The 14,581-nt window shown below is 38.0% G+C and overlaps 1 protein-coding gene across 1 annotated transcript in view; it reads right to left on the bottom strand.

Annotated features, from left to right (window-relative positions):
- The window catches only part of CFTR (CF transmembrane conductance regulator), a 188,297-nt gene that overhangs the window by 158,803 nt on the left and 14,913 nt on the right, over positions 1–14,581 (bottom strand). The window contains exon 2 of the mRNA XM_073009299.1: positions 419–529. Coding sequence (XP_072865400.1) covers positions 419–529 — 111 coding nt within the window. The remainder of the gene's footprint in view (positions 1–418; positions 530–14,581) is intronic.

Below are 14,581 nucleotides of genomic sequence, written 5' to 3'. Positions count from 1 at the left end.
TTTTTTTTTTTTTTTTAGAGAGAGAGGGGGTTTTGTTCTGTCACCCAGGCTGGAGTACAGTGGCACAATCATAGCTCACTGCAACCTCAAACTTCTGGGCTCAAGTAATCCTCCTGCTTCAGCCTCCTGAGTAGCTGGGAATACAAGCATGCACTACCATTCCCAGCTAACTTCTTTATTTTGTGTAGAGATAAGATCTTGCTGTGTTGCCCAGGCTGGTCTCAAACTCCTGGTCTCAAGCAATCCTCTCATCTTGGCCTCCCAAGTAGTTGGGATTACAGGCATTAGTCAGTAACAGCTCCTATTTTTAAATATAAGAATTAAACCTACAATATGTTTCAATATGCTTGCTTTCTTTTCTCTAAATAATTAATAATATGAATTTTTCTCTTCAACTAAACAATGCACATGAATATACCTTTCCAATTTTTCAGATAGATTGTCAGCAGAATCAGCAGAAGGGATTTGGTATATATCTGACAATTCCAGGCGCTGTCTGTATCCTTTCCTCAAAATTGGTCTGGTCCAGCTAAAATAAAGAGAGGAGGAAGAGATATTCACTTGATTTGGTCTCCAACACAGATTTAGAATCTGATACCATTCAAATTTTCTGGCATGTGAAAAATTATGTACACGTAATTATGAGAATAAAATAAGTCAATTTCTGTAAATACCAGGCTTCATCTCTTACAGGGTACACCTGTATAAAACATCAGTATCTCTGAACTAACATGACTGACACTTTGTCAAAGGGATTGGGAATAATGGTATGGTTTTTCTCAGGGGAAAAAAGCAAACTGCTAAACATTCCATATTTAAATTATTCTTTAAAAAAATAACTGCCCCCAAATAATCATATACTAGCAATTTATAGCAAATTGATGAAGTCCAGCCTCTTCCATTTCAAATATGAAATGAACTCTGAATAAGACAGGCACTTAATCAAAACTTAATCAAAAGCCTTATATAATTTTGTTACTGTAGCACAGCATACTCACTAATGAGCTATTCATTGAAGGAACTGACTATAGCCAGAGAGTTAGTGACTAGTTTCTATCAATTTGTTGACTTAATTATCATGTCTGAATCATTACTTGAGGGTAGGATCATAACTTTCTTATGTTTTGTCTCATCACTCCATAGCAGCTACACTCATCTGCCCTCTAGGCATCAATAAATAATAATTTATAACGGAAATGAGTAAAGTTGGCATGGGAAATCACTATGCAGGATACTCTAGTGATTTTCAAAAGTATTGTTTCTAACTATTGAGGATAAGGCAGAATAATCTTCATAAAGATAGGAAAATCTAGAAAGAAGAAAGTGGAAGAGGAGGCAGAAGAGGGATTGTGAAATCAATCATGTACAAAGAGAAATTTCTAAATAAAATTTGAGAGCATGAGAGCTTTCTCAGGTAAAATTTTGTGTATTTATTAAAGAAAGGAATTGAATTGGGATTTAGTGAGTCCAAAACCTATGCTTTTTCCCTCAGCATCTTTCTTTTCTCTGGAGAATTCTAAAATTTGGTGTCATTCAGACCTTATTTGGTAATGTATCAAAAGCACCAAAAATCAAAAGGGAGTGCTTTAGCAATATCTGAGAAGCAAGATAAATTCATAAAAGAAAAAATATGCTAGCAAAGCCATTCAGAACAAAAAGAGAAAGGGCTATGCCAAATGCAAACATTTTGACACTGTTCTGGGGCAAAACCTTGCAGGTGGCCCTCATGTCCAACCTCATTGCTCCCACCCTAAGGGTCCAGGTCCTTCTTTATACTTCCTTGGTCTGGAACTTCTTCAGTAGGTGCCTGCCCTGGGTTCCTGATATCTCTACAACTTGTCCTTCATTAAAACTTAACTGAATTAGGGCTCTAAGGTTAAGTAACTTCATCATTTATTCCTTACTAAGCTATTAAAGAGTGATTATGGTTTACTATGGCATATTTTTTCCATTAATTTGCAATATCTGCATTTTAACACGAGCTGTCTTTAACAAAGAGCGATAATTAGGTTTAGTCTTCATTGCCCAGTTTGATTCATTTGCAATTTTTCCTGGAGAGCAATAATGAAAATACTTGAGGCCAGTCTGAATACAGCAGGAAAATGAGTGCCATGATCATGTAGGGTCTTCAGGAGGCATCGTCTGAGACAGTGATGGCACACCCACTTGGTGCATACCATCCCAGTATCTAACATAAAGAACAGAAGGAAAGTCGAACATACAGGTGGCAGTTAGGCTGTAAAAAAATCTGGGACAGCAGTTTACGATATAATTTAGATTATGAGTCCTTGTAAACTAAAGTCAAGAAGTGAAAAGGTGAAGTGTTTACTACTAATAAAAAACTGTGTATTTAGCGCTTTCCAAAGTGCCTTCATAAACATGAGCAGGTTGTGGTTTTCATTTGAAAATCTTCTTAAATGAGTAGAACAAAAAGGGATCATTGCCCAATTTTACAGATAAAGAAATGGAAGCTTAGAGATGCTAAACTGGACTAAATGGCAAAGACTAGATTTTTCCACATTCTTCTGACTTCATTCATTCTTTTACCATGTTCAGCTTTCCCTATTTAAGAAAATTGAGTATGCTGGGTTGTGCTAGACAGACAGCTGGGAGAGGAGCCTGAAAGCAGGAAGAACAAAAAATAGCAGACTGCATGTAGCGGTGTTGCATGCAGGCAAATATTTAACAATCCCCTCTCCGGAAAACAAAAACAAAAACTGACTTATGGCATTTGCCAATTTCTATGATGTAAATACGCTCATCATCACCATTTTCAAGCAACCAAATATAAAGTCGTTGAACACAGAGTTGGGAAGGGATACACAGTTGCATATTAAAATAGTACAATGAAAGTACAATAGAATACAGTCCACCTTTCAGATACAATGAAGGCAAATAACCTTAATAGCACAGATAATAGTAAAATGTAAAATAATTAGGAAGTGATAACTTCTGAGGTTTTTCTTTTTTTCTTTTTCTTTTTTTCTTTTTCTTTTTTTCTTTTTTTTTTTTTTTTGAGACAGAGTTTCACTCTTACTGCCCAAGCTGGAGTGCAATGGCACAATCTCAGCTCACCACAACCTCCACCTCCTGGGTTCAAGGAATTCTGCTGCCTCAGTCTCCCAAGTAGCTGGGATTACAGGCATGCACCACCACACCCGGCTATTTTTTTATAATTTTAGTAGAGACAGGGCTTCTCCATGTTGGTCAGGCTGGTCTCGAACCTCTGACCTCAGGCGATCCGCCTGCCTTGGTCTCCCAAAGTGCTGGGATTACAGGCGTGAGCCACTGCGCCTAGGCTGCCAATGTTTGAGTTTTTAATACTTTTGTTTTAATATAATTTATTTAATTATAAGGTGAAATAATTTAATTTTTAATAATGGCCATGTTTAACAATTAGCTCACAGATTTTCTGAAAATTTAACAATCAGCTCAGCTGGAAAGAGCTAAGTGCAGCAGATCACTTACTTCCAGATGTTTGAAAGGCTTAGAATGAGGGTAATGGCACCGTGTGTGGATGGAAAGAAAAGAACCTGTAGAACATTTAGTAAAAAGGAAAATGTGCTCCCACTATTAATAAATTCTGCATTTCCAATATGTTTGAAATTATTAAAATATGACACTATATTTACAAATCAGCAGAATTTCACTGTCAATACCATACAAAAAAAGGCATTTTTCAAGAAATTTAAAAATAAATCTCCTCAAGGTATTTTACAAAATATAAACATAACTCTTTTGATCCATATCTACAACCCAGTGACCATTCCCATAAATGGCCAGTTCATTTCAAATAACACAATTTGTGAGTTGCTTTTATAAAAAGCTTCCTATGTTATCTGTGCCCATTTTAATAAGTTATGTTACACCATGACACATAGTTTTGATTAGCAAGAATGCCATAGCCTAGCATCATCAAACCAAACAAATTCAGTAATATAAAGACTTAAGTTCACCATCCATAATTATTAGTATCATTTAGTAGTTCCTGGAAGATTCACTAGAATAAACCTCTATTTATATCCTGAAATAGAAATTGGGTTTAAGGTAAATTATGACAATTAAAATCCATTATGTTTATGCTGCCCAACAATGGCCACAGAGTCATCTTAAGGATATATTTTATTTTGTGAGGTTAAATCAATAAAGTTGAATGAAAATTATGTCCCATCAAGGAATTCTCCATGCCTACCTCAGGCCAGTCTTAGAAATACCAAAAAAAAAAAAAAACCCAGACATATATACTTAGACACTTTCTGAAATATTAGTTAGTGCAAAACTCCAGCCACCTTTCCCTTTGAAAAACCCTGAGTTTATTAAACCTAGAATTTTTAAATGCACAGTCAGGATTTTTACTTCAGCATTCCTTCCACTAGAAATCAATGATCATCCAGGTGTTTCATGAGACAAAGCAGACACACCTGGAATAACCAAACAGCAATAAACTTGGCTCTGCCTTTCACTAGCTCCTGCTGTCTTCTCCTCTCAATTAATTTCAGAAGCTCTGGAGAACTAATTATTTGCTGCTAAACAAAAGACTACAAACCAATACTGAAAAATCTTCTGGAGATCCAGGATTTACAACCATATAGGCACCTTAATGGAAATTAATTTGCTAACTTCCTGTCTAATGAATTCAAACATTAAATAGAAAATTGATCTACCCATTTCATGAGATGCTTCTAAAATATAAACATTATTAGGAACAGAAGAATATTAAGAAAATATCAAAAAAGATATTTTCTTTTTTGTTTCTCTATATTCTCTAATGTTTAACAATAGCATGTGTAATTTTGGAAGGAAAGAATTCTTTTTTATTAAAGAAAAGGGTGGGGGGGGGGGGAGAAAGATGGCTGAATAGGAACAGCTCCAGTCTCCAGCTCCCAGCAGGAGCCACACAGAAGACAGGTGATTTCTGCATTATCAACTGAGGTACTGGGTTCATCTCACTGGGGAGTGCCGGACAATCAGTGCTGTTCAGCTGTTGCAGCCGGACCAGTGAGAGCTGAAGCAGGGCGAGGCATCGCCTCACCTGGGAAGCGCAAGGGGGAAGGGAATCTCTTTTCCTAGCCAGGGGAACAGAGACACACAACACCTGGAAAATCGGGTAACTCCCACCCCAATACTGCGCATTAAGCAAACGGGCACACCAGGAGATTATATCCCACACCTGGCCAGGAGGGTCCCATGCCCACGGAGCCTTCCTCATTGCTAGCACAGCTGTCTGTGATCTAACCGCAAGGCAGCAGCGAGGCTGGGGGAGGGGCACCCACCATTGCTGAGGCTTAAGTAGGTAAACAAAGCCCTGGGAAGATCGAACTGGGTGGAGCTCACAGCAGTTCAAGGAGGCCTGCCAGTCTCCGTAGACTCCACCTCCAGGGACAGGGCACAGCTAAACAACAACAACAACAACAAAAAAGCAGCAGAAACCTCTGCAGACGCAAGTGACTCTGTCTGACAGCTTTGAAGAGAGCAGTGGATCTCCCAACACGGAGGTTGAATCTGAGAACGGACAGACTGCCTGCTCAAGTGGGTCCCTGACCCCTGAGTAGCCTAACTGGGAGACATCCTCCACTAGGGGCAGACCAACACCCCACACCTCACAGGGTGGAGTACACCCCTGAGAGGAAGCTTCCAAAGCAAGAATCAGATAGGTACACTCACTGTTCAGCAATATTCTATCTTCTGCAGCCTCTGCTGCTGACACCCAGGCAAACGGGGTCTGGAGTGGACCTCAAGCAATCTCCAACGGACCTACAGCTGAGGGTCCTGACTGTTAGAAGGAAAACTAACAAACAGGAAGGACACCCACACCAAAACCCCATCAGTACATCACCATCATCAAAGACCAGAGGCAGATAAAACCACAAAGATGGGGAAAAAGCAGGGCAGAAAAGCTGGAAATTCAAAAAATAAAAGCACATCTCCCCCTCTAAAGGAACGCAGCTCATCGCCAGCAACAGATCAAAGCTGGACGGAGAATGACTTTGATGAGATGAGAGAAGAAGGCTTCAGTCCATCAAACTTCTCAGAGCTAAAGGAGGAATTACGTACCCAGCGCAAAGAAACTAAAAATCTTGAAAAAAGAGTGGAAGAATTGATAACCAGAATAATTAATGCAGAGAAGGCCATAAACGAACGGACAGAGATGAAAACAATGACACGAGAAATACGTGACAAATGCATAAGCTTCAGTAACCGACTCGATCAACTGGAAGAAAGAGTATCAGCGATTGAGGATCAAATGAATGAAATGAAGCGAGAAGAGAAATCTAAAGAAAAAAGAAGAAAAAGAAATGAACAAAGCCTGCAAGAAGTATGGGATTATGTAAAAAGACCAAATCTACGTCTGATTGGGGTGCCTGAAAGTGAGGGGGAAGATGGAACCAAGTTGGAAAACACTCTTCAGGATATCATCCAGGAGAACTTCCCCAACCTTGTAGAGCAGGCCAACATTCAAATTCAGGAAATACAGAGAACGCCACAAAGATACTCCTCGAGAAGAGCAACTTCAAGACACATAATTGCCAGATTCACCAAAGTTGAAATGAAGGAAAAAATCTTAAGGGCAGCCAGAGAGAAAGGTCGGGTTACCCACAAAGGGAAGCCCATCAGACTAACAGCAGATCTCTCGGCAGAAACTCTACAAGCCAGAAGAGAGTGGGGGCCAATATTCAACACTCTTAAAGAAAAGAATTTTAAACCCAGAATTTCATATCCAGCCAAACTAAGTTTCATAAGTGAAGGAGAAATAAAATCCTTTACAGATAAGCAAATGCTTAGAGATTTTGTCACCACTAGGCCTGCCTTACAAGAGACCCTGAAGGAAGCACTAAACATGGAAAGGAACAACCGGTACCAGCCATTGCAAAAACATGCCAAAATGTAAAGACCATCGAGGCTAGGAAGAAACTGCATCAACTAATGAGCAAAATAACCAGTTAATATCATAATGGCAGGATGAAGTTCACATATAAAAATATTAACTTTAAATGTAAACGGATTAAATGCTCCAATTAAAAGACACAGACTGGCAAACTGGATAAAGAGTCAAGACCCATCAGTCTGCTGTATTCAGGAGACCCATCTCACATACATAGGCTCAAAATAAAGGGATGGAGGAAGATCTACCAAGCAAATGGAAAACAAAAAAAAGCAGGGGTTGCAATACTAGTCTCTGATAAAACAGACTTTAAACCATCAAAGATCAAAAGAGACAAAGAAGGCCATTACATAATGGTAATGGGATCAATTCAACAGGAAGAGCTAACTATCCTAAATATATATGCACCCAATACAGGAGCACCCAGATTCATAAAACAAGTCCTTAGAGACTTACAAAGAGACTTAGACTCCCATACAATAATAATGAGAGACTTCAACACCCTACTGTCAACATTAGACAGATCAACGAGACAGAAAGTTAATAAGGATATCCAGGAATTGAACTCATCTCTGCAGCAAGCAGACCTAATAGACATCTATAGAACTCTCCACCCCAAATCAACAGAATATACATTCTTCTCAGCACCCCATCACACTTATTCCAAAATTGACCACATAATTGGAAGTAAAGCACTCCTCAGCAAATGTACAAGAACAGAAATTATAACAAACTGTCTCTCAGACCACAGTGCAATCAAACTAGAACTCAGGACTAAGAAACTCAATCAAAACTGCTTAACTACATGGAAACTGAATAACCTGCTCCTGAATGACTACTGGGTACACAACGAAATGAAGGCAGAAATAAAGATGTTCTTTGAAACCAATGAGAACAAAGATACAACATACCAGAATCTCTGGGACACATTTAAAGCAGTGTGTAGAGGGAAATATATAGCACTAAATGCCCACAAGAGAAAGCTGGAAATATCTAAAATGGACACTCTAACATCACAATTAAAAGAACTAGAGAAGCAAGAGCAAACACATTCGAAAGCTAGCAGAAGGCAAGAAATAACTAAGATCAGAGCAGAACTGAAGGAGATAGAGACACAAAAAAATCCTCCAAAAAATCAATGAATCCAGGAGTTGGTTTTTTGAAAAGATCAACAAAATTGACAGACCGCTAGCAAGACTAATAAAGAAGAAAAGAGAGAAGAATCAAATAGATGCAATAAAAAATGATAAAGAGGATATCACCACCGACCCCACAGAAATACAAATTACCATCAGAGAATACTATAAACACCTCTACGCAAATAAACTAGAAAATCTAGAAGAAATGGATAATTTCCTGGACACTTACACTCTCCCAAGACTAAACCAGGAAGAAGCGGAATCCCTGAATAGACCAATAGCAGGCTCTGAAATTGAGGCAATAATTAATAGCCTACCAACCAAAAAAAATCCAGGACCAGATGGATTCACAGCCGAATTCTACCAGAGATACAAGGAGGAGTTGGTACCATTCCTTCTGAAACTATTCCAATCAATAGAAAAAGAGGGACTCCTCCCTAACTCATTTTATCAGGCCAACATCATCCTGATACCAAAGCCTGGCAGAGACACAACAAAAAAAGAGAATTTTAGACCAATATCCCTGATGAACATCAATGCAAAACTCCTCAATAAAATACTGGCAAACCGGATCCAGCAGCACATCAAAAAGCTTATCCACCATGATCAATTTGGCTTCATCCCTAGGATGCAAGGCTGGTTCAACATACGCAAATCAATAAACGTAATCCAGCATATAAACAGAACCAAAGACAAAAACCACATGATTATCTCAATAGATGCAGAAAAGGCCTTTGACAAAATTCAACAGCCCTTCATGCTAAAAACTCTCAATAAATTCGGTATTGATGGAACGTATCTCAAAATCATAAGAGCTCTTTATAACAAACCCACAGCCAATATCATATTGAATGGGCAAAACCTAGAGGCATTCCCTTTGAAAACTGGCACAAGACAGGGATGCCCTCTGTCACCACCCCTATTCAACATAGTGTTGGAAGTTCTGGCTAGGGCAATCAGGCAAGAGAAAGAAATCAAGGGGATTCAGTTAGGAAAAGAAGAAGTCAAATTGTCCCTGTTTGCAGATGACATGATTGGATATTTAGAAAACCCCATTGTCTCAGCCCAAAATCTCCTTAAGCAAAATCAAACTTCAGCAAAGTCTCAGGATACAAAAATTAATGTGCAAAAATCACAAGCATTCTTATATACCAGTAACAGACAGAGAGCCAAATCATGAATGAACTTCCATTCACAATTGCTTCAAAGAGAATAAAATACCTAGGAATCCAACTTACAAGGGATGTAAAGGACCTCTTCAAGGAGAACTACAAACCACTGCTCAGTGAAATCAAAGAGGATACGAACAAATGGAAGAACATACCATGCTCATGGATAGGAAGAATCAATATCATGAAAATGGCCATACTACCCAAGGTAATTTATAGATTCAATGCCATTCCCATCAAGCTACCAATAAGTTTCTTCACAGAATTGGAAAAAACTGCTTTAAAGTTCATATGGAACCAAAAAAGAGCCCGCATCTCCAAGACAATCCTAAGTCAAAAGAACAAAGCTGGAGGCATCATGCTACCTGACTTCAAACTATTATACAAGGCTACAGTAACCAAAACAGCATGGTACTGGTAGCAAAACAGAGATATAGACCAATGGAACAGAACAGAGTCCTCAGAAATAATACCACACATCTACAGCCATCTGATCTTTGACAAACCTGAGAAAAACAAGAAATGGGGAAAGGATTCCCTATTTAATAAATGGTGCTGGGAAAATTGGCTAGCCATAAGTAGAAAGCTGAAACTGGATCCTTTCCTTACTCCTTATATGAAAATTAATTCAAGATGGATTAGAGACGTAAATGTTAGACCTAATACCATAAAAACCCTAGAAGAAAACCTAGGTAGTACCATTCAGGACATAGGCATGGGCAAGGACTTCATGTCTAAAACACCAAAAGCAACAGCAACAAAAGCCAAAATTGACAAATGGGATCTCATTAAACTAAAGAGCTTCTGCACAGCAAAAGAAACTACCATCAGAGTGAATAGGCAACCTACAGAATGGGAGAAAATGTTTGTATTCTACTCATCTGACAAAGGGCTAATATCCAGAACCTACAAAGAACTCCAACAAATTTACAAGAAAAAAACAAACAACCCCATCAAAAAGTGGGCAAAGGATATGAACAGACATTTCTCAAAAGAGGACATTCATACAGCCAACAGACACATGAAAAAATGCTCATCATCACTGGCCATCAGAGAAATGCAAATCAAAACCACAATGAGATACCATCTCACACCAGTTAGAATGGTAATCATTAAAAAGTCAGGAAGCAACAGGTGCTGGAGAGGATGTGGAGAAATAGGAACACTTTTACACTGTTGGTGGGATTGTAAACTAGTTCAACCATTATGGAAAACAGTATGGCGATTCCTCAAGGATCTAGAACTAGAAGTACCATATGACCCAACCATCCCATTACTGGGTATATACCCAAAGGATTATAAATCATGCTGCTATAAAGACACATGGACACATATGTTTATTGCGGCACTATTCACAACAGCAAAGACTTGGAATCAACCCAAATGTCCATCAGTGACAGACTGGATTAAGAAAATGTGGCACATATACACCATGGAATACTATGCAGCCATAAAAAAGGATGAGTTTGTGTCCTTTGTAGGGACATGGATGCAGCTGGAAACCATCATTCTCAGCAAACTATCGCAAGAACAGAAAACCAAACACTGCATGTTCTCACTCATAGGTGGAAACTGAACAATGAGATCACTTGGACTCGGGAAGGGGTACATCACACACCGGGGCCTATCACGGGGAGGGGGAGTGGGGAGGGATGGCATTGGGAGTTATACCTGATGTAAATGACGAGTTGATGGGTGCTGACGAGTTGATGGGTGCAGCACACCAACATGGCACAAGTATACATATGTAACAAACCTGCACATTATGCACATGTACCCTAGAACTTAAAGTATAATAATAAAAAAAAAAGGTACATGTAATTATAAAGCATTAAGCGCCATGGGTAACTACTAATATAAATTTTCTGGCCAAATATGTTCTAACTCCATGATTTTCATATAATGCTCACTATCTATATTAATTTTCTATAAAATCACTTTTTCTTTGTCAACATGGTTGTCTCACACATGGTTTCTTTCTCAACAAGATAATATTTCACCTTGAAGAATACGAATCCCTTGTCACCTGATGCCTACTACAAATCTGTTACTGAAAAACCTGAAAGATATTAAGAAGAAAACACAGCCCTAGCTTGTAACCTTGCCTCTATTATTTCCCAGTGATACAGCCTTGGAAAAAGCTCCGAAGATCTCTCAGCTACAGTTCCTGCTGGAGGTAATAACTACCATGACCACTATTCCTGAAGTTCATGAGAGCCAAATTCAATGTTGTCTATAAAGCATTGTGTCTGTACATTATTACATGCTTCTTCATATCAAGTGCTTGGCTTTGGTTTAACTTTCAAAGCACCAGAATATATTATTGGGATTATAAAAATAATGATAGCTAACATTAGTAGTCATTACCACAGACCTGCATAATTCTAAATATTTCACATACATTATTTCACCTGATCCCCACAACAATTCAAGAGGTAGGTCTTGGTAATATCTCCATCTTACAGTTGAGAAACTGAGACTAAGGAAGTTTAATTAATTTGTCAAGGGCAGAGTTAGAATTTAAAATTAGGATTGTGACACCAAAGCCTACACATGTATCCAATTTGCCATATTACAACTACTTTTTAAAGTACCATACACTTAGATACAACACCAGAAGCACAAGCAGCAGTAACGAAAAACAGATAAATTGGAAATTATCAAAATTAAATACTTCTGTGCTTTGAAGGACATCATCAAGAAAATGGAAAGAAAATCCACAAACATTGGCGAGGAAAAAAAAATAAAACACAGTGAAATACCACTTCATACTCAGTAGAATGGCTGTAATTTTAAAATATAGATAATAGTAAGTGTTGCAAATATGTGGAGAAATTGAAACCCTCACACAATGATGGAAGGAATTTAAAATGATGCAGCCGCTTTGGAAAACAGTTTGAAAAATCCTCAAAAGATTAAACATAAAGTTACTATATGGCCCACCAATTACACTCATAGGTATATGCCCAAAAGAAAGGAAAACGTATGTCTGCACAAAAACTTGTACACAAATGTTCATAGCAGCATTATTTATAATAGACAAGAATTAGGAACACTCGAAATATCTATCAACTGGGGAAAGGATAAATAAAATACATATTCTTACAAATGGAATATTATTCAACAACAAAAAGAATAATGCAAGCCAGGTGCTGTGGCTTACACCTGTAATCCCAGCACTTTAGGATGCTGTGGCAGAAGGACCACTTGAGCCCTGCAGTTTGAGACCAGCCTGGACAACATAGCAAGACCCTGTCTCTACAAAAAATTATAAATTAGCCAGTCATGGTGGTGCATGCCTGTAGTCTCAGCTACTCGGGAGACTGAGGTGGGAGGATCGCTTTAGCCCATGACTTTAAGGCTACAGTGACCCATGATCATGCCACTGCACATTCCAACCTGGGCAACAGAGTAAGGCCCTGTCTCTAAAAAAATAGAAAAGAATGATGCACTGATACATGCTACAACAGGGATGAATCTTTAAAAAAAATATGCTAAGTGAAATAAGCCAGTCACAAAAGAACACTTTGTTCTATTTACATAAAATTTCCAGAATAGGCAAATCTATAGAGATGCAAAGTACATTTGTAGTTGTCTAGGGCGAGCAGGGGGATTTGGAATAAGGAATGACTGCTAATAGGAATGGAGTTTCTTTCTGCAGTGATGAAAGTGTTCTAAAATTGGTTATGGTGATGGACAACTCTTTGAATATACTAAAAAAAAATCATTGAATTGTAAGCTTTAAATGGATAAGTTGTTTTGAATATGAATTATACCCAATAAAGTTATTATTAAGAACAACAGCATACAGAAATCAACTGTCAGTGTTAATTTTAGAAAGTTTTACTAAACATTTGATTTTTCACTCCTAGAACAGGTGAAATCAAAATTTTCATTATAGTGACTTTGATACACTAAGGTCTTTCAAATATGTTAATGGCTGGTGGCTACAGCAAGCAAGTTAAGATTTCATGCATAGCTCATGAGAAGATCTAAGGACTGGTGACATGCACCATTAGTTGTGTAAATTGTTTATTTTCTGTCCTCTAGAAGCAAGGAACTTAACTTTTGGGACAACTATGAATTTATGACTTCAGATAAAAAGTTGTAAGAGCAATAGTATTGTAAAGAAACCAAGGAATGTGTACCATTGGCGTTGAAAGGCCATTTCCAACAGCTGCATCTAATTCACTCACATGACTTGGATTTCAAAGACTTAAGCACTTGAGAGGCAATAATAAGCAATGCTACAAAAAACAAACAAACAAAAAAAAAACAAAAAAATCCCCACCCATCTTGAAAGATAACAGGAGAAACAAAGCATTGTGATTTATAGATGATGCCCATCTACTTTAGAGAAGCATCCTCAGAGTGCCTTTCCATGATTTTGGTTTGATTTTTATTCTATCTGGGAATGAAGCCACTAACAAGAGCCATAAAACTGTAGCTGGAACAACTGGCTAGAAAGAAGAATGATTAACTACCCTATAAATTGCTGCATCCTGTAAAAGTTCACATTTAGGAGCTCTTTATTCACAGGACAAGGGATACCATTGCTCTCTAATTTAGGATTTTTATTTCCATTGGCAATAAAAATATATTTGAAACCAAGAAAATAAGGAAGAGGGGAAATGAATTGGCCTTAAGATTTTATGGTAGAAATGCCACTGGGTTACTGGCTGGCATTTTTAAAAGTTTAAAGAAAGAAACTTGTGCAACTGTCAAAACGTCATCACTGTTACTGTTAGACAATCACATTTTAGAGAACACAAGCAGAGAAACAGTTTTAAGCATGTCCATTCCTAGCTGAGAGAGAAAAAGGAAATCAAGTTCCACCTCTCTTCTGCCTGATATAGAAACAAAATAGACATCACATGAGTGATATAAGGATATCTACCACATGATATATTGATTTAACTTTGCTGGTATTTGTTTTATAGTTATTCCATTTATTTGGTATTTCCTCTTTTTTTCTAGACCTCAAAATCCCTTATTGAGGCTCTTTGTTCACCTAGCTTGTTCAGATACCATCACTAGGACCCAAAGTAAACACTCTCTACTAGGTTTCTCTGCCCTTTGACAGAGAAATACCCATATTTTTCTGAGCCATGGTTGTCATTCTGGAATTAACTCAAGATTTGGAATTAAAGTACTTGATTTTTCTGGGGTAAAGTGTGTATTGAAAGGTGGAGGTGACATTTCTCTCTGGGGACATAAATCCTCTGATAAGCTCTGGGCTGTAGAGTCAGGAATCTGCCTGGCATGAACCACTACAGGCAAAGCGCATGCTAGACTTCCTTACGACTTTCAACAACCAAATGATTTAATGACCTCTCACTATGTGTACAGAAAAATTACTATTTATTAAATCCTTTCTAACACTTGCTTGC

The sequence above is a fragment of the Chlorocebus sabaeus genome, chromosome 21 (genome assembly GCF_047675955.1).
Source record: "Chlorocebus sabaeus isolate Y175 chromosome 21, mChlSab1.0.hap1, whole genome shotgun sequence".
In the NCBI taxonomy this organism is placed as follows: Eukaryota; Metazoa; Chordata; class Mammalia; order Primates; family Cercopithecidae; genus Chlorocebus; species Chlorocebus sabaeus.
Note: the sequence above shows the minus strand (reverse complement) of the source record. Positions and strands in the feature narration are given on the sequence as shown.